The sequence below is a fragment of the Artemia sp. Qi Xiang Cuo genome, chromosome 9, assembly GCF_049724085.1.
Source record: "Artemia sp. Qi Xiang Cuo chromosome 9, ASM4972408v1, whole genome shotgun sequence".
Classification (NCBI taxonomy): Eukaryota; Metazoa; Arthropoda; class Branchiopoda; order Anostraca; family Artemiidae; genus Artemia; species Artemia sp. Qi Xiang Cuo.
In genome coordinates this window covers 34,890,135-34,910,642 of record NC_142802.1, presented here as the reverse complement: position 1 = coordinate 34,910,642, position 20,508 = coordinate 34,890,135, and the positions used below count along the sequence as shown (strand labels likewise).

The window sequence follows — 20,508 nt, the reverse complement described above, 5'->3', positions numbered from 1 at the left end:
ATAACAAATACTATATTTAAACAGTGGGCACATTTCTTAACTTTCGGTCCTTCCCCCGGTGGTTCTGGGGTGTCATGTCATCTCCAAAGACAAAGTTATTGTACCTTTCAACTAGGCCTATACTGAACAAAATGGCTATCTCAAAATCGTGATCAGACGATTTTTGGGAAAAAAGGGCGTGGGAGGGGGTTTAGTTGCCGTCCGATTTTTTTGGTCACTTAAAAAGGGCACTAGCTTATATTTTCAGTTCGAATGAGCCCCCTCGCAATTTTTTAGGACCATTGGTTCGATACCATAACCCCTGGGAAAAGCCAAAAACAAACAAACAAATAAACACGCATCCGTGATCTTTCTTCTGGTAACAAAAATACAAAATTCCACATTTTTGCAGACAGGAACTTGGAACCTCTACAGTAGGATAGAGCTTCTCTGAAGCGCTAAATCTGATGGTGTGATTTCCATCAAGATTTTATGACTTTTAGGGGATACTATCCCCTTTTTTCGAAAATAGCGAATTTTCTCAGGCTCGTAGCCTTTGATGGGTAACACTAAACTATGAATATTGTATATTCAAAATCAGTATAATAAGCTGATTCTTTGAATATATCTATTGATACCAAAATTCTGTTTTTAAGAGTTTCGGTTACTATTGACCTGCGTCACTCCTTACTTACAGTTCGTTACCACGAACTGCCTAATCAGGACTTGACTGGTAATTTTTTTTAATCAGGAAGAATATACGAGAATCTTGGGTCAGAAACAGTAACGAGGTGCTTTTAAGACACTACATTCGTTGTATAACGGTAGACGGGCAAAACAAAAATTATATTTGTATCCCGAATCGCAAATGATCTGTATATTCCTTTCATACAGGTCAATATTATCAAGGTAGTCTACTTTTTTCCCAGAGGTTTTCAACGATAGGAAACATACATTGCACATCACTTCCTATTAGCATAGACCTAAGCAAACACAACCTAAGCTTTCCTACAATTTAAATCAACATGCCAGCGCAATCACAGTGCTTAGTTATTGAGCTCTTAATATAGAGATGATTGGCTTTTGACTGCGCCAACCGAACACTTGGTTCTAACCATAACAGTTATCTTGGCATGCTGAAAATTTTGAGTCGATTCGACCCCCCCCCCCCGATGAAGACTTCCTATGAGAAGTAACTTCCTACTTAGCAGAAAGCACTTGAAAACAGACCACTTCGCTACTTGGGAAAGTTAATGAAGAACTTTTGAAACAGATTAAAGAGTATATAAAGCTAATCTGTAAATCCCGGTTTAAGTAATCTGAACCAACTAGCATTCACAATGCGCAGCGTGGCTGGAATTCCAATTGGCGTTATTTTCTATCCACCGACAATGATCTGAACAGCTTACCAATATTGATTCTGATTCCCTAAGATTAAAAATAACTAATTGGTGTCATCCTCAATATAAACCATCTAAAAGGATATTTCATAAACGGTGTTTGATTTCCACCAAAACTAGTGTTCAAACGATTTTCAAGTCACAAATGACTACAAATCTGACCCTTATATTGTAGCATAGTCAAAAGTCAAAGCAAATTAGGTAACTATTCCACAAATATGTGTTTATATAAAATCATAAATACTGTTGGATATTAAAACATTAAACAAGCAGAAATAGTCATAGGACAAGTTAAAGCTAAAACGAAAAAAACAACAATAAAATTAAACTTTCAACTTAGCAAGAACTACAAGTTTAGGCACTCCCCCCTAGAATTTCATTTGAGTTTCACTGGAAAACAAACAGATTGCTTCAAAAAAATTCCATAGGTGAAATATTCAATTTTCACAAATGCACAGATTCTTACAAACAATCAGTGATTTAATTTTTAAAGATATTCTTCCCCTGGAAACTAAATTAGTATTTTAATTTTTTAAGTATCACAAAAACACTAGCAAAACACACTATCCAGAGTATATATTGCTTTAGTAAAAATGCAAATGACAGTTCAGCCTTAAAAAAAAACGGTTGCTCAACTGTTATTTGTGGTCATTTATATTCGTTTCAAGTTAGGCATTACTATTATTTTTTGTATATGCTTACGAAAATTATATATATATATATATATATATATATATATATATATATATATATATATATATATATATATATATATATATATATACGTATGTTACCGTGAATGTCCGAAATCTGGGTAATGTCGACATTCACCGGCGAATATTTGAAATTCCTTTTCTCTGCTTGGATTCAATTAGCTTTGCGAGCCAGCTTTTTCAGTCTTATGCAAGCCATGATGGTAAAAGTTACAAAGTCATGTTAGGTTAGATTATGTTAGTTTAGATTAGGCTAAATGTTAGTTTAAATTAGGCTAAAAATGATTCTATGTGTTACCGTGAATGTCCGAAATCTGGTTAATGTCGACATTCACCGGCGAATATTTGAAATTCCTTTTTCTCAGCATGAATTAAGGTAGTTTTGCGAGTCAGCTTTTTCAGTCTTATGCAAGCCATGATGGTAAAAGTTAGGCTAGATAATGTTAGTTTAGGTTAAATTTGGTTCTAAATATCAGAAATGGATTAAAAACCTAACATAACCCAACATAACCTCACCTAACCAAACCTAATCTATTCTAAACTGTCATCATCAAACCTTGCATTAAATTGGAAAAGTTGACTGGCAACGCTGACTAAATCCAAGAAAAAAAAAGGAGGTATTTCGGACATTCACCAGTGAATATCGACACTCACCAATTTGCGAACATTCACGGTAACATTATATATATATATATATATATATATATATATATATATATATATATATATATATATATATATATATATATATATATATATATATATATATAAATATATACACAAGCTCTTGCTTGAGGGTGCCATCCATTTGCACAAATTTCAATCCAAAAGAAAGCATAATTAAATTTTATTAAAAAAATTAGCTCACAATAATAGATCAAAAGAGCTTAAGCTTACTTAAAACAAGTTCGATGATTTGATACTTTTAAAAACACCTTTTAGTACGAATACCCAAAAATAATCACTCAAGCATATCAACTGGCTAGGCTACTGAAAACAATATGCTAAGAGAACAAAACTTCCAATTCTCTAATATAGATAAATAAATTAATAAAAATTAAATCACAGCGAATCAGAAAGGTTCTAGAGTGCTTCTCGTACATGGTCGCATTACGGGTAAGCAGGCAGTGGTACCAGATCTAATATTCATCGACATTCATTGCACCTAGCATAAAAGGTCTTTTCTGGGGATCCCACAGGGAGTTGATACTAGTAGCACCTACCAACAAGAATTGTTCAACAGCAGCATAAACCATTGTTCACAACTGTAAGTGCAGACTTGCGACAAAAGTAAATATTTTTGTTGACTTTAATTGTTTTGTTTCAAATCTTGGATTTAAAAAAAAAAAAAAAGCGAAGTAAAGACAAATAAAGCTTCTAGATTTATTGACTCCTTCAAAATATTATTGTCTTTTATTGTTGTGTTTGGATATGTCGAGTCTAAAGGGATTCGATGCTTAAAATCATTTTGCGAGCCTCAGCATCGGATGACAGTCTCAAAGACGAAAGACCCACTAGCGAATTCTCTCAGGGGACTAGCCACCATTCAGAGCTTTTGAGAATCCGTGGTTTTACTATGAATTTTGGTTGAAAACATAATGAAATTTTACGTCCCTGTGTCGGAAGGGTTTTCAATCAAAGCGGTTAGCACCATAGGGAGTTCCCAAATATGCCATATTGCTTAATTGGTATTTCCTTTGAGGATATTTGTAGCGTTTTCCAAGCAGGTATACTAAAACATTTTTTAAGAACTGCCCTTTCCGGGGAAAAAATTCCAGTGTCCTTTTCAAACATTCTGGCCTAAAAACCCAACAAAAAATCATAGGGGCTTCGAAATAAAGATGCACTATGTGATGACTTGGTAAAGAACAATTCTTCTCATTTACCACAACGACAAATGTCAAGGAAGAGAGGAATATCCTAGCCTGTACATATTAGAAATATGCAGGCAACAGTGAGAACTAATTCGTGAAATACCAATATTTTGCTGGCAACATAGTTGAAATTAATACAAAACGTTAGGTTCTGCGGAATGCTTAAATGTGTTTTGAATATATGCATTCAATGTCGAATCATTGTGTCAACTCGGACCTGTGTCGTCTACAATCTAGCAAATTAAAAGCTTAAAGTCTGCTCATCAATTATAGAATGTGATCTATTTTGAAAATTAGTGAAATACTAAAAAAGCTGGGCAGAGAATCAATATTGAGAGATACAAATCGCAATTCAAGCAAGGGAACCAAAAAGCCTCATACCCTAGTTAATTACAATAGCCATATATTTTAGCCCCTTATTAAGGATAGAAAGTTCCTTTTCGAGGGCTTTCGATTAAGCAAAAAGGCCCCTTGTTCGAGACTTGTAAATTTGTGCGAAGGACACCAAGGTGAAGTCTTACTTTTTAAAATAAGGTATCTAAGTGGCACATTAGTTCCATTTCCTGTCTTTGCTAATCATTTAGAAGCAAGTTCGGAGATATTTGCGCCAACACAATAATATAGTTACATAAGAAAATATTATTCAAATACAAGGAAAATCTATCACTGAAGCAGGTTAGAAGTAACATTGACTCTACTGAAAGCAATCCGTAAGGTGGGCCAAAGTATGCGAAGTTCATTTGAAAATTCATCAGACTGCGACATCAGCCGTCCGAAACCAAAACAACTCCCTAGCAATTCTTGAAGAACTGCAGTTTGAGCTACATGACTGCAAATAATTCGTTTAGATATGGATAAATATAAAGTGAGACATCTAATGTAACTGCGAATATAAGCAATAAATACAGGAGAGCCGGTAGTCATACAGTATGCCTCTAATCCAAATTTGTTTTGAATGGACAGTATTTTGAATATAGATTGCTATCCTGATTTGACAAATAAAAACTGCGAAAAAATGCAAGTTCGGCCTCGACCGAGTCCGTTGATTTTGAATTGAAGTTATCAAGTATTTTGCATGCTGAAAATAAATTGACAGAGTATTTCTGTATTTTAATTCGAATAATCAACTGCCGTTTTATTTGTCCTAAAAATGTGTTATAAAAAACCATAGAGATTATAGCCCCAAGACTAGCCATCCACAAGCTTCCTTGTTCACAACTTTTATCCTTTTATAAAGACAATATGATGAAAAGACAGAAGAAAATTCTACTTTTAGGCCCATTTACAATGATATTTTGCTGATACTGGGGTTTAACTTCTAATTTCATCTAATTCTTTCCATAGAATTTTCTGATTGGCTCAAGTTAACACTAGCTAAATCTCGACATTAATAAAATATCTTTGTGAATGAACCTTTACACGTACAGCATGATTTCTTTCAAATAATCGTTAATTAACTAATTTTATTTACACCCATATTTGTCATTGGTCTTTTATAATAATAGTATACTTCGTTCCAAGGTTTATCTAGCTTAAAGTCTTTGAAGTTGCACAAAATAACCAATAAAAACTGTGACAAAACAGTTTCTTTTCCATCGCTACGTTCAAACCAACGGAAGAGAAATTAGTCCTGTGCTCAACATTTGGTTCACAATTGAATTTGATATTCAAGAGTATGCTACAATCACAGGATGAAACCTTCAATCGTGAAATAGGGACGTTAACAACTTGTAAATGATTATCAGAAAACAAATTCACAGCGAAGTCTTCTAGTTTCTCAAAACAACTGCAATAGGCCTACAAATTTTAGGATTGTCATATTTTTTGATAGTCCTTCCCACAAAATTCCTTTGGGTCGACGTTTTGAAAGAAGGAGTCAACGTTTTGAAAAGGAGATAGTAAGGTTTTACACAAAAACATTCATTCGTGTGAAACTTAAAAAAGAAGCCGATTAACTGGACTAGCGTTTGTTTTTAAATAAACTGAATCAAATTTCTTTTTTCTAAATTTCAAACAATTCTATCATTTACTTTTTCTTCGAGATAGCCACTACCAGACACAATTAGGGATTTGGATTTGTGGAAAGGTTTATTGTCCACCTTCTTTTTTTTGTTTCGAAGATTTTCTGACAAATCGATTTTGACCTCTCACCTAGGACACACTCTGCCTCCCATAATACATTTCATTTTTTTTTAATTATAATTTTTTACATAGAAAACAAAAATTAATCTTAGCACCGTCTAATAAATCGTCAAATGAGTTAGTGCTGAATAAAAAGCCTTAGATTCAAAAACAGTATAGATAAAATCATTTTTTGAACCAATACAAACAATAATACTAATAGATTTGAAAAAAACCTCATTACTTACTGACTATTCTACCGTCGCCAATACAATATGTTTTGTTAATAGTGTGTATGCATGTTTTTTTCATAAATGACTTTGCTACTATAGCTACAATTTTTCAGAATATTTAATAGGATTGCAAAAAAAATCGTCAAGGTTCTAAATTAATGCAAAAACCTGTCAGTGTCACTTCGAAGATTGCCAATTATATGCCAAAAAAAAGAATGAGAGAAAGGAAATAAGTAACAAGATTACCAGAACTGACATATTCTTGTATTTAGTATGGTCCTTCATACTTAAATTTAAAAGTAGTCTCTTATTATGGTCTATTCTGTACCTCAGAAGTTTCCTATTTGCACTTTTACTGCTATAAACTCGTCGCAGCATTAGAACACCTGATGGCGACACATTGACAAACCCTCACCCGTGCCGCTCTATTCCAAGGTCCTACATTGCCAACCTCCCGCCCCTATCTCTAAGGTCGAGCATTTCCCTTACAATCTTGCAGTCTATATTGTTGAATTACTATACTTTAGTGGGTTTTCTCCATATGAAGGGAATGGACAAGCATGCTAACCTGTCCTTTCAAGATAATGCGGTTGGTGGGGCTGGGCCACTTCGTTCATTGAGTTTTGCTTGGAACAAAGTCATCAAGCTCTATTCCTGAAATAACAGATTGAGTGCCTGCAGTTTTAATATGGGATTTCTTGCTTATGGTTTATAGTAAGTGATTAAATTCAAAAAGACTTTGAAAAAGTAGTTCAAAGGCTATAGGACTTTATAAAATCATCGATAGGACTTCCCCTGACTCCAAATATATGCGGAAAGCAGTACACACCCGATAAGAAACACCTTTATTTGATCCCTAATTATGAAAAAAATTAACCAAAAATATAACTAACTTGATTAACTTTGATAACCAAATGGTGATACCCCCTACCTCCAAGTCGTTTAGATGCCAACTAAATAAAGATTTAATATAGGAAACATGCATAATAGATCGGTCAAAGAAGCCTTTTTTTAAAGGCACCAAATTAGTTTTATTAGAGGATTTTGTAAACTAATATTGACTTAAATATAAATAAATCCTAGATTCGTGATTAAGTCAATCAAAACCTTCAAAAAAAGTTATTTAGCTCAAGGAATAAAACCGGAATATATGCTACTTGACAATGGGAACCATTGATCAGCAACTCAGTAACTGACTATTTATGATGAATTTCGAGACACTTGCTCACACCTACAGCATATAAATTATAGGCAGTATGATCTTTCCCTATCTCACCCATTATAAAAACCCGGACCGAGGTGCGAGTGCTCCAGAGAACGTAAAAACATAAGCGACATTAGATCTTTTCACGTGTAGACAAGTCAGATTTCTCTTGAACGCGAAACTTGGCTTCAGCGTTGGAACACTAAATTTTGAAGAAACTAATTTTAAATTAATTTATTCCAATACATATATGAAAATTGGTAATTAGTAGTGAAATATTATTATCAGATATTTCTAGAAATAAAAAGTAGGTTTGGAAGTCTCGAGTTGGTTTCAAAGGCATTTTGAGAAAGTTTCTGCGAAAATACCTGTTCCAGGGTAATTGGACAGCTGGTGGCAGATCAAATGAGAGGAGCTGTTTGTACGCGCTAATGCAAGAATAAGTGGAAGGAGCTGTTTGTTCGCACCGAGAATGAAGAGCCAGAAATTATCTGCGGTAAATTTACTACTATATCTTTATACTGTGCTCACACCCAAACTTTAAAATACGGTATTTTTTCATTTTACCAAGTGTTCACAAGCTTCTACAGTGTAAATAAAATTTACTTGCCACAGGTAAGGGAAACTCCCTATATCACTAACAGCGAAAATAAATTAGGAAACTTGGATGTCTCTTGTGGTTCCTGGAACTGATATTGACATGGAAGTAGAAAAGCTCTACGTTCTATACTCAAATTTTTATCTATTAAAGACACCAATTAGGGCCTAAAAGCCTAACATTACCATTTTGCAGCACCCCGCCCCATATTATTGCTTATTATATCTTCCCTGTAAAATTTCGCCTGAGTTCCGAATAGCCCAAGCATTTGTCTATAATTTCTTCTAAATATTCTAAAAGCTTCGTCTAAATTCTTTGTCTTTTCTGTGCTTACTATATCTATAAAATTGTCCTCTTTCAGTAAGCTACACCCAAATGTTTTGGCTAAAGAATAATGTAACTTTACCTAAGTAATGGCTCCCTACTATCGACGTTTCTAACTCAAAAAATTCGTCTATCGCATAATTAAAACCCATAATATCAAGTCTCAGACAAGGGTCGCTTTTTCCTATGATCACTTTAAATATATATCCGCAACTTAAAAACTAAAAGGGGACAGGAGTTGTCCGTTTCGTTATTTGCTTCTTAAATTTCTCATAAGAGTTACTGGGACTGCTTATTTCATTCACTTGTTGAATCCTTTCCACGACCTTTTGGGAGAAGTTAAAAGATTGTCTGATGACCTGTGCGTAGATGGTAATATTTCAGTTGAGGCACAACCTCCTTTCTTTTCTGACAATAAAAACATCAAAAAAGCAAAATTAAACTAATGATGAAATTCATTCAACGACGTATACTTCTAAAAGATAAGAGAGAAAAAGCAACACATATCATCAGTATAAAAACACACACACACAAAAAAAAAAAAACAGTTATAAACACTCAATAAGTTTCTGCAATTTAGAACTATTAAAAAATTTCTAATTTGGATTTTGACAAGATTAAGCCAAAAAATGTGACACAATACTATTCTGGATGAATAAATACGGCTAAATATTAAGCTAGAAGAAATTGTCTTTAACACTGAAGGGCAGTCAAAGCTGCGTTTTCTTCACACCGGGAAAACAACACAACCAAAACAATGCTTTGTACTAGCACAAAAATCCATCTGCTGAGATCATATCTTGAAATCATCTGCCATGATTCTACCACCAGTTGTACTGCTAAAGCAGTCGTAAATATCATTTTCGTTTTGAGTAGCCTTAAATCATTCCAAAAGACAACAGTGACTTTTCCTGGTGCTCCCGTTTCTCGTTGTCTTAGAAAGTAAAAGTCCAAACGAAATCGCACTTCACTTTTCTTCTCCTTTCGCAAGATAGACACTCTCCCTCTAAAACCAAACAACCGACTAAGGGCGTCCGTGGATGAGAGGGAGGTCGCGGAAAAAATCACTCTTGTATCCTGAAGAATCACGAAAAAGCAATTCTCTTTGATAACTGATCGCCTGTCAGGAGCACCCCAGAAAATCCCCCCTGATATAGTTGTTGCTAAACTTGTGGCAGTGAGGAAGAGAGTTCAAAATAACCACTAACAGACGCTGCAATAACGCTTAGATCCGATGATTCTGTGTCGTTTAAAAGCGACTCTAGATTATCTATCTCAGTATTCAAGTCAGGATTGAATCCGTTGTCATTTTGTATCACTGATGTAAAGTCATCAACTGAGCAGTCTGAAAATCGAAAATGAATTAAAAATTATACAATGAAAAGCTCACTTGAAAAAAAGTCGTTTGTCGCCTCAGACTATAAAGACACGGGTACATATAAGAAGAGGGGCGGAGTGGTCAAGGTCTCCCTCCCGTAAAGAAATTTCGTGCCTCGATACTGATCTAAACGTCAAAGTGAAGACAAGAATTTACTTGTTTTAAGTTCGGCCATTTGACAAAAAAGCCAGGATATCGTCCAGTTTGACCTTTAAAGTGAGTGAAGTAACCTTTGTCTTGTAGCCTTCCCCCTATCGATTTTCACGGTTTTAGGTCCCCCTCCCACCGACCTCATTTCTCAGTGCGTCCATGCATAAAGCTAGCTGCATTTGTAATAAGAAGGCTGACTTGCCTTTTCATCATTTACACAAATTGATCGTCATTCGATTATTTTCAAAGCTTTACAGAGGAAGAGCATAAAGTTGTACTGAAAAAAAAAAAAAAAACTATTACTACTAACAACTCACAGCCGCCTGAGACCAACAAAGCTGCGCACGCTCCTGCTCCATCCCAATCTATTCAAAGCTTCCCTCTTTAAACCCTCCCAGGAAGTTCCTATTTCCTTTAAATCTTCCTTAAGACTTCCTCCCACCCCAACCCAGACGACCTGCTTTCCGTTTAGCCCTTGACGGTTGGCCAAAAAAGACAATCTTCGGCAATGTGAGATCCTTCACCTGCAGAACGTGCCCTAGCCATCTCAACCTTTCTCTTATTATAGCCCTAGAAAGCGGGATTGAACCACATTTTTCGTACAACCTACTGTATGAAATACGGTCAGTCAGCTGGGTACCCAGAACAATCTGTAGGTGATTTCTCTGAAAAATTTCAAGCAAATCTTCATCCGCTTTTCGGAATGCTCATGCTTCAGAGCCATATTTGACCACTGTCATCCGTGTAGCTTCCAATATTCTAATCTTTGTTTGCAGACTTATGTTCCATTTCTTCCAAACTTTGTTTAACTGTGAAAAAACACCCTAAGCCTTGGCTATTCTACTTTTAACATCTTCACTGCTCTCACCATCTTTACTAGTAATACTACCAAGGTAAGTGAAGCTGTCCACCTGATCTACCTTTTCGCTACCCAACGTCACCTTTTACATCTTCACTTATTCAGAGCCTTAGCGACTTAGTCTTCTTAACATTAATTTTCAAACCTATTCTAGCACCTCGAATTCGCAAACACTCTAAAAGGTTATTCCTTTTGCTCATAATGTCATCAAGGATGCTTATCATCACCATAATCAAGTTGCAAGAGAGTTTTTCCTCCCCATTTGATTCCGTGGTCTCCCATTACCTTTCCTGTGCTCCTTAAAACCAAGCCCATCAAAATGATCCATATAAAGGGGGACAGAATACAACCCTGCTTAACCCCTGATTTAATACGAAACCAGCTGCTAACCTTAGTTCCTACCTTAACCGCCGCAATGCTATTCTCTTACATAGCATTAACCACTTTAATGTATTTGTCTGGTACACTGTACAAGGATAAGATCTTCGCTAAAGCTCTTCTATCAACAGAATCGAGTGTTTGCTCATAATCTATAAAACTGAGGACTAAAGGTGTATGATTACTCAGGGACTTCTCAATTATTAGCCTAAGAGTGAACATTTGCTCGACACATCCTCTACCCTTTCTAAAACCACCCTGTTCTTCTCTTATCACTTTGTTTACAGCATCTCTCAGTCTAAAAAGTATCATATTACTAAGAAATTTGCTACCTACAGAGACCAGGCTAATGCCACGATAATTACCACACTCACTCTTATCACCTTTCTTATACGGAGGTTTAATTAGGGTTTCCTAAAATCACTAGGTACTTCCCCTTTTTCAAAATCATATTCATAATCTTCAGTAGCTTATTTCTAACCTCAGAGCCACCATATTTAAGAAACTAACCTAAATAAAAATTTAAACAAGCTTAATTTCAATCATCATTAGATGAAAACATTGAAGACTCAGCAACTTTCTACGATTTTCAGCTTCATTTCTGTGTTCAAACGGAATCACAAATGGCTGTAGTTATCAAATAATTATTCGAAAACCACCAACAATACATCAGAATATAATTCCCATTTCCAAAAGTAATATAAAATCAACGGGAATTTTCTACAGGGGAACGTTCAGGTGCTCTCACAAGCCTTTGTCATGCAACGAAAGTTTTAAATTTACGCGGAAGAGCCCCAGAAGATGTGACAGTCAAGATCAAGATAAAGCAATTTTATGCTTACAGCAATTTTTTCCGATAGTATAAATAAAATCTTTTAAAGCCAGAGGTACAACAAAACAGGAGTTTTGAACTAATGGTAATCATGCACACACTCTTAAGATACAAAGGAAGAAAAAAGAAAAGAAAAGAAGGTATGTAATAAGAGCAGCATGGTTACTACTGCAATCCCGCATATCCTCCTCAGCAAACAATGCTGCTCTTAGATATTGTGTGAGCAACAAGGACGAGGTAGGTCAGAGCTAATCTTCAAAAGGAGGCGACTCTGAGGCTAAGTAAAGAGCAAAGAAACGACCTTGAGAATGTGCAGAAACGAGCTACCCATCTGATATTAGGTCCGCAATTCACGAATTACGATGATAGCCTCAAAATCCTAGGCCTAGAAAGACTTCATGCCAGGCGACACCAGCTTACAATGGCCTCTGAACAGAAGCTTTTGGAGTCGAGCAAGCATCGAGGCTTGCTCCCCAAACCGGCATGAACAGGGTATAATACAAGGCACCAGAACAAACTGGAGCCTTGTAAGCCCACGGCTACCGACCGATACAGATTGTCTTTTCGACCCTATTTTATGTCTCATTTTAATAAGTAAGTGACAAGGAAGTGTGAATAATTAAATTATATTTTGTGTCTTATTTAATTCATGTTATTTGACATAATAAATTCGTATCGTACCGTATCATATTCTGAAAAGGTGCAACTGGGGCCCTCTTTTCACGAGAAGTTCAACTTATCCCCCTGATCTCCCATCCATTGAATTTATTAAGTCAAGCCAAAAAGCAAAGAATACGAGAATTGATGACAGGAAACTTTGCCACTGTAACACGTGTTTAGGAGGAATTCAAACTAAAAATACCGGTGAATGAGGAAATACCCAGCAGAAAAACACGCAAGACAGAAAAAATAATAATTTAGTTTTTATTTTATTTATTGAAATTTAGTTCTGAACTAAATTTCCTGTGCCAAGGCCCTGTAAATTCTTGCAGCCACTGCAACCAGAAGTTCAGAAGTCAACTTGCAAAGGAAGCAAATTCTTATTAAACTAATGAATCATAATTACTCTTTGGCTTACATTTATTTTCTTTTTTAATTACGCTTACTGTTTTGTTCCAACCACAAAAATTTATCGCTTCTTAGGAAGAACTGATATTTGACACCATAGTCAATAACCAGCCAGAAGCCATCAAAACAGGTAACACTGAACAAGCTTGGCTCCTGGTTACAATTCACTGATCTACACCCAAAAATAAAAGCTAATACTGATTCGAAATAGCCAAACAACAGATTCTACTGTCCACCTTTGCTATTAAATTAAATTTACAGTAAAGTAAATTTGAAACATACAAATAAACATACAAATAAACTTTACAACATTGAATCGAAAAATCTATCTAGCTAATACAGAAAAAAACATAAATGCGTTTATGGTTTAAGATTTCAAAAGCTCATTGGCACGAATATAATCAAGCAGAGATGACCCAGTTTATTTTAATTTCCCTATTCTAGATCAATCCTACATTTTACAACACAATTTATTGAAAGAAAAACCGAACATTTCCTAGTTTTTAATTCATCAATTAACTCACATCACCTTTAATCAACGCCCTTGACAGCCTTTTGGTGATAGCCAACTGTTTTTTCCCACCATTAATTATTTCCGTTTTTAATATTTTTTCCCGCGTTTTCCCTTTGTGCCCTTTTTCCATCCAATAAGCATTAGGAGCATTTGAATATGCTTGTAGTTTCACAGAAATAAATGCTATATGTATTTATGCTTTATTTTGAATCCACTAATAACAAAATGTAAAACAAATTGAAAAAGAAAGAAAACACTAATTATGAACAATGTACGAGTATACTTTCAAAACAGTGGAAGTCTATTTTTACTGAAATCCGAAAGCTTGAATCCGAATGCCTTGCAAAGAAATGCAGGTGGACACAAACACCAACCAAAGATTAAATAAAGCACAAAATAAAAGTACACAGAGAAAAGGAAAAAAAATATATGACCAAAGAAGAAATAAAAAGAGTAAGAATTACAGCCTAACCTTGAACATTAATGTCAGGAATGCTGGACGGTGTCTGTGGGGTTTGAGGTGCTGTGTTCATTGCAAATCTATTCACTTGCTGGTCAATACACTGTCCGAATGAAGAAAAACACAGATTAGCATCAAGGCCCATGTCAAGACCCAAACCCAGGTTATTTCCTGTCTGCCCGTGAACCTAAATAAAGGATGAAAAGATTTTCATAAATTTTAAAACCTTCGTTACATCAACAGCAAAAACAAAGTGAAAGATTAACTCAATATAGTAAAAATGCCACGTACTACCCCCCTTTCTACGATAAGTCAGCTTAAATGTTTAGCCTTATGCATACATGTAAAGTCTCCTCCTTGTTCTCCTAAAAATCTTCTGTACAAAAATTAGAAAGCAGTAGCCTAGAAGATCAATTTGAAGACTGAACTTGAAGCACTTTTTAGCTTGTATATAATATAATTCTTTCAATTTAATTGGAATATGTAAATTAAAGCTTAATTTGAATTTGCATTTTAGTATTTACCTTATTCTTTGATAGAATGCAACATAAATTTGATTGTATAACAAATGCAGTAAATATATATGTGCATTGTCTATTTTTATCACTGAATACCTACTTTTGCAACCCCCATTATACTTGGAATCTATCTAATTGTATTACTGAGATAATTATAAACAAAACTATTCAAGCAAGTTAATAAAAAACCTAACCCAACAGAAGAAATTCGAAAAGAAGATTCATCGCTGGTCTCGCTTTTAATGCGACAGTCATCTGGTGGCAATAACATCCATAATTTTGGCATCTGCTTACGTGCCTGAGCATAAATAATGCTCTTTGGGTCATTGTCTCACTGGACTCAGTCAGATTTACATTAAAGAAAATTATTTAGGGTCCAATGGACAAAAAGTTTTGTGTCACTTTTGTTTCTGATCTCTTGTTTATAGCAGCTATTCTAATCAGGACTGTCACTGAGAATTTAACAAAATTCCAGTATTTACTTTCAGAAAATCCCAAGAGTAGAAAACAAAAACCCAAGCTATTAGGTTTTGATGTTTCAAACAAACTTGGTGGAGAGTACGAACTTGTGTCCTAAACAAAACATATCGAAAGACAAAATCGAAAACATGATAAAAAGCTAAAAAAAAAAAATAAAGAAAAGAAAACCACAGCAAAAACACCCAAAAACAGGAAATAACCTACACATAAATTTATAGGCGCTTAAAACGCCTGAAGCAAGCAAAAGCCAATGCAAATTGTTTAGGTTGGAAGCTAGGATGCAATACAGCCAAACAGTTAAAATACGACCATTTGAACTTGTCCCACCCTGAATATTTGCTGTATAATTAAAGTAGTATGGATGATAAGGTGTCTAACAAAATTTCCCACCAGAACCGGTTTCCTCACTTACTCATAGAAATTTGATTAGAGTGGTTTATTTGGAAACCAACCTGACTGAAATAGAAGTCTAAATCCATCAAATCTGCAAGTGAAACGCATTTATGTCCAACTTGCTGTCAACTTATATAAAAGTAAAAAACCTATCCACCACTTACCTACAGTTAAATATAACCTACTTTTGGATGTACAAGAATAAAGTGTGCGAAATTTCAAATTTGAGAACTTAGAACTCTTAGATTCAATATCGTTTATCGCAGAGCATAAATAATTATATAATATAACTAAAACAGCTATAAATACAAGTACATTTTTTAGTTCACTAGAACTTGTCAAGTTCAATTCAAAAAAAGACAGTAAAAATAGGAAAACAAAGAACGGCTTAGAATGGATGTTAGCGATTTAAGATAGTCAAAATCTAGTGAAGCTTATATAGCCTATATTAAATGACTAGCTCTGCCATTTCGGTTGCACCGAAGGTAGTAAAAAATGGCTGAGTCTCATAATCCTTAGAAACAATTAATCAATGTCGCATTCCGAAAAAAACAAACAATAATAGTTTCAATTTCTTAGAAAACAGAGCTCCTACAAAACAAGACAGATTAAGCGGATCTGGAAATGGAAATGAATGGGCAGCTACTTTACTGGCATTTCGGTCAAATTTCTTGCAGAAATCGGTTTCATGACTATAAATTGGAAAACAAACTAATTGTAAACGATTTTTCCATAAACTTAATTGTAATTTTGCTGTTTAATTCACAGGGCGCGTAAAAAAAAGTTTAAGAACCATGTTTCGGCAACATACGTAGCGCGAGAAATCTAATTTGGATTGCACACAATAATAAAAGAAAAAAAGAAAAAGAACAACAGTGAACTTCTAGAACAAGTTCTGAGTAATTTTGGCTAGTGTTTCTGCTATGAATTAAATTTCAGATCAGCTCCATAAAATACAATTTTTGACATAAAATGGTATACTAAAGTTGAAAGAGTATACGCCCGTGTGCAGGGGCATATTGCAACTGCTTTTTATTTGGCAGGGGAAGGGGGGCTCATGTATTTTACTAAATTAACACCTAATTTTAGTAAAATTTTTGCCTTTGGAAAAATATATATCGATTTTACAAAGTGGTGTGGGGACACCTCCATTCATTCATCCTATTTGGGAGGCCCTGACCGCGAGTAATACAATGGTGAACACGGCTCTCTTACGTATAGTCATTTGATTTTAATCCCTTCTAAGCCAGGAACAAATAGAGAACCTATAAGCCCCTTAGAAAGTGCTCTCTTATATACTCAAGATTAAGAATCTTTACTTATTTTATAACTTTTATTAACTTTCACAATTCAGTTTTTCCATAAAACCTATCTTTTCCGTACACTACTTTGAGAATATCCCCCTTGATCTTATTCCTAATTCCTTTGCGGTTATCATCTACTTTTCTCAAAAATTAATCTATCTTTATTATCAGCAATTTCTTTAATTTAAGTCAATAATACTGGAACAAACAAAACCCCATAGAAATGGAACAGATTCCTCATCCTTCAAAGAAAAAAGGGTTACAAAACGGATTTTTGCTTAGTTTGCGGATATTATTAAATATTTGATGTCTTGTACCCTATTCTAATGGCCCATTAAACTGACATTAAGGAATTATAGAAGTTCTAAGTAATAATGTACTACGTTTAAAGACTAATCAAAAACCTTCCCCTTTCCCTAGTTCTATATTTTAGCACAAGAATGCAAAAAAATAGTTTAGCAAACAAAGGAAAATAGGAGCCAATATCCTACCTGAAGGGAGTTAAAGCACATGCCAATATTGCTGCTGCTTTGAAGCTCATTCTAGGAAAATAGCAAAGCCATTTCAAAATAGTATATAAAAAAAAACAGAAATAAATGAAATAAAAGCAGCTATATACGAGGATAGGGCTTAAAAGCACCATAAAACTCCTGATAATCCTTTCCATTCAAACAAAATTTTGTCATATATATATATATATATATATATATATATATATATATATATATATATATATATATATATATATATATATATATATATATATATATATTATAGGCAGCGTTTGTGAGATTCTACGAACTGACCATTCTGTTTAGGTTAAGAGGGTATCAATGTGACACACTGGTACCAAACTAAGTTGGCCACCCCCACCCAAAAAAAAGTAAATCCTAATGCGTTAATTTAAACGTTAACTACCTCAATGTGATTAAGGAATAGCTGAACTGAATGACGCGCCACGAGTCTTCTTAGGGCATTAATTGTTCCTTTTTTTATGTCAGTAAGGATCAGTCACATTCACCAACCTAGTACAGTTCAGTGAGCTTCTATTTATCTTACTTACGAGCAGTTAGGATGATTGTAAAATCCGGATTGTGTGTAAGAATAAAAAAAAAAAAAAAACAAAAAAACAAAAACAAAAAACGATGAACAAATAAGATTATTCTTAGAGTACATATTTGCATAAGAAACATATATTATGGGTTAATCTCAAAAATATATATTGCTTCCATTATCTCTATTGCTTTTTGTTGTTGTTTTAATTCAATCATTTGCCAATTTACTAGGCATTTCTGCACGAACAGCGTAAAAGTTGATCATCGAGATCAATCGGCTGGTCACTAGTCTGCTAACAGCAACCTGGATACTACTGTCAAAACACAGAAAAAAAAAAAAAAAAAAACAGCCAGTTTGGCAATAAATAAGAAAAAGGCTGATGATATGGTGACCAAAATGGTCAAGACCGACAAAAACACAAATATTAAAAGTGTAGTAAAATAATCCACCAAGACAGCTTTTTTGCTTACAATAAATATAAAAAAACTCTTGTCACGGAATAGGAGAATATCTTTCACTTGGAAATGTATTTTTTTGTACAAATTCACAAAAATTGCTGTCTCGAAACAGGATTTAAATCTTCAATTCTTATAGCCTGAAATAAATATTATCAATTTAGAACAACTTAAATAACTAGTAAATTTATTTAGTTTCAGGACCCTTGCAAAATACAAATAACAAAAACATCAAACGAGGATTTTTTGGAATAAAGTGCAATTTACTAATACGGGAGGCTTGACAGACAGAATTTAATTGCTTGATAGACAAGCGGAGCGCGGTAGCTTTGGAAAACAGGATGTACACTCAATGTATAAAACTGCAAATGTACTCTGGGACATGAATTCCGAGCTTCTTTCTAGATCCACACCTCTTTGAATCCTATGACAAGATCTCGAATCCCTTTTGAGTTTGGCTCAAGACTTTGGTTAAAATACTATTTTATATATGCATCATGCTAGGTAGCTGTATCGAAATCCTTTTTTAATCACCCTTAAAAGTACTTTCTCACGCCCAGAGGGAGTGCATGTGTCCCTGGTTGGGAGCCTTTGCACTGGGAAAGAACCCATTCTCTTATAATGTCGACATATTAGCTTAAAAAGCGTTCCAGCGACCAATATAAATCTAAATTATCGTACAAAATAAAACTGATCAAATACCTATTTGACTTTCTAATATCTTTCCAACTTAATCTGGAATTTATAATTTTGGACATATTTAATAAGTAGTAAACTACAAATGTCCTTTTATAACTTGTTCGTTTATTTTATTTTTATTTTTGTACTTTCAGATTCTAATGCAAATCTTTTAGAATTACTTTTTACAAATCTGTTGACAAGGTATGCCGGTCAACATTTTTAGCTTATTTATTTTATTTTCATATTCGATTTTTCGTTTTATGCAATTAAGCTCCTATCTCAAATATCAAAATTTACTCTGCAGTTACTTTTATATCTAAAATACCTGTTTCCAACAAAATTGGTCCACTCAAGTAATTTCTGAGCTGCTATATGTAGGTCCCAATAGGATACAAGCTTGAGAGAAAAGAGCATGACACACAAAAAAAGTAAAATCGTTGCAAAACCGTCAGCAAAATACAAACTAATCAAAAAATTTATTGAACTACTTTCATTTTCCTAAAAATCTGTGTCAGTCAATGGACATTTGGATGATGAGGCACACTAGCTACCGTAGACATGGTTGACGTGACCCCCCCCCCCCATTGAACCGTGAGTTAGCCGTTTGTTTATCTTATTATTATTATTCTTTTCCTCAACAATCTTAAGCCTAAATCCTGTCCATCCAAGGATTTCTCCTTAAGTGATTTCTTTGGTACGGCTCAATTTAGATATAGAATTTCAAAAGCTGGATTCACAGTAAAACTGAAAGACTACCCATTCATAAATGTCAATGAAAGTCACAACCTTGGCTTGCAAAGAATAAGTTAAAAATGGAAAATAAAAAACAGCTATTATTTTTATTTCGTTTTTTTTTTAAATTAACCTTATAATTTTGCAGAGTAACGCTAAACGCGGTTATTTCTAGGTTTTCTGTTTCTCAAGGGTGGATTTGAATGTCTTCTCTCAAATTCTAAAAACTCTTTGGACTTAGGCAGATAAAAAATCTAAAAAAATAAATCTTACCATGTTAATGTTCTCAAAATGAAGTTGAAGGGAGTCGGTATATATTGGATTCAAGTTTTTGCTGCCAATACCAGAATCAGAATTGCTGCCATTACTGCCAGCCCCTTGTTGACCATTGTCAGAGAAAGGGCTACTAGGTGAGGCTCCCATTCCCGGGGAGCTGGCTGGAGACAAGCTTTGTGAAAGAGGGCTTGGTGGTGCACTATTATCTCCTGGACTACCACTCCTGTAGTTTTTGGCGTTCTAAAATAAACAGGAATAAATTTATAAGATATTATAGTATGCATATGGATTGCACATAGAATATTATGGACACTGGACAGCTAGTTACACCCACTAAATACACTGTAAGACCATTTAATCGATTTTTTCTTGAGGTACAATGTCTAGAGATTTGTTTGGGAAGAGGTTAGAAAGCTCTGCCTTTCAAAAAGTGGTCCATAAGATGCCTAAGGAGATACTTTTATAGGAATTATGTAAGCAAAATGCGAAATATTATCCTAAATGAGATACTTTAGAATTGAACGCGTT

At 34.4% G+C, this 20,508-nt stretch overlaps 1 protein-coding gene across 4 annotated transcripts in view; it reads right to left on the bottom strand.

The window, feature by feature from the left end:
• Window positions 1-7,834: 7,834 nt before the first annotated feature.
• The window catches only part of LOC148948595 (uncharacterized), a 107,146-nt gene continuing 94,472 nt past the window's right edge, over window positions 7,835-20,508 (bottom strand). For 3 of the 4 annotated variants that reach the window (XM_089094001.1, XM_089094004.1, XM_089094002.1), the window contains 4 exons: window positions 19,978-20,220; window positions 17,272-17,322; window positions 14,098-14,272; window positions 7,835-9,791 (listed from right to left, as the gene is read on the bottom strand). In XM_089094001.1, coding sequence (XP_088950127.1) covers window positions 9,610-9,791; window positions 14,098-14,272; window positions 17,272-17,322; window positions 19,978-20,220 — 651 coding nt within the window. In that variant the 3' untranslated portion in view covers window positions 7,835-9,609. The remainder of the gene's footprint in view (window positions 9,792-14,097; window positions 14,273-17,271; window positions 17,323-19,977; window positions 20,221-20,508) is intronic. The other variant, XM_089094003.1, reaches the window with a different exon arrangement.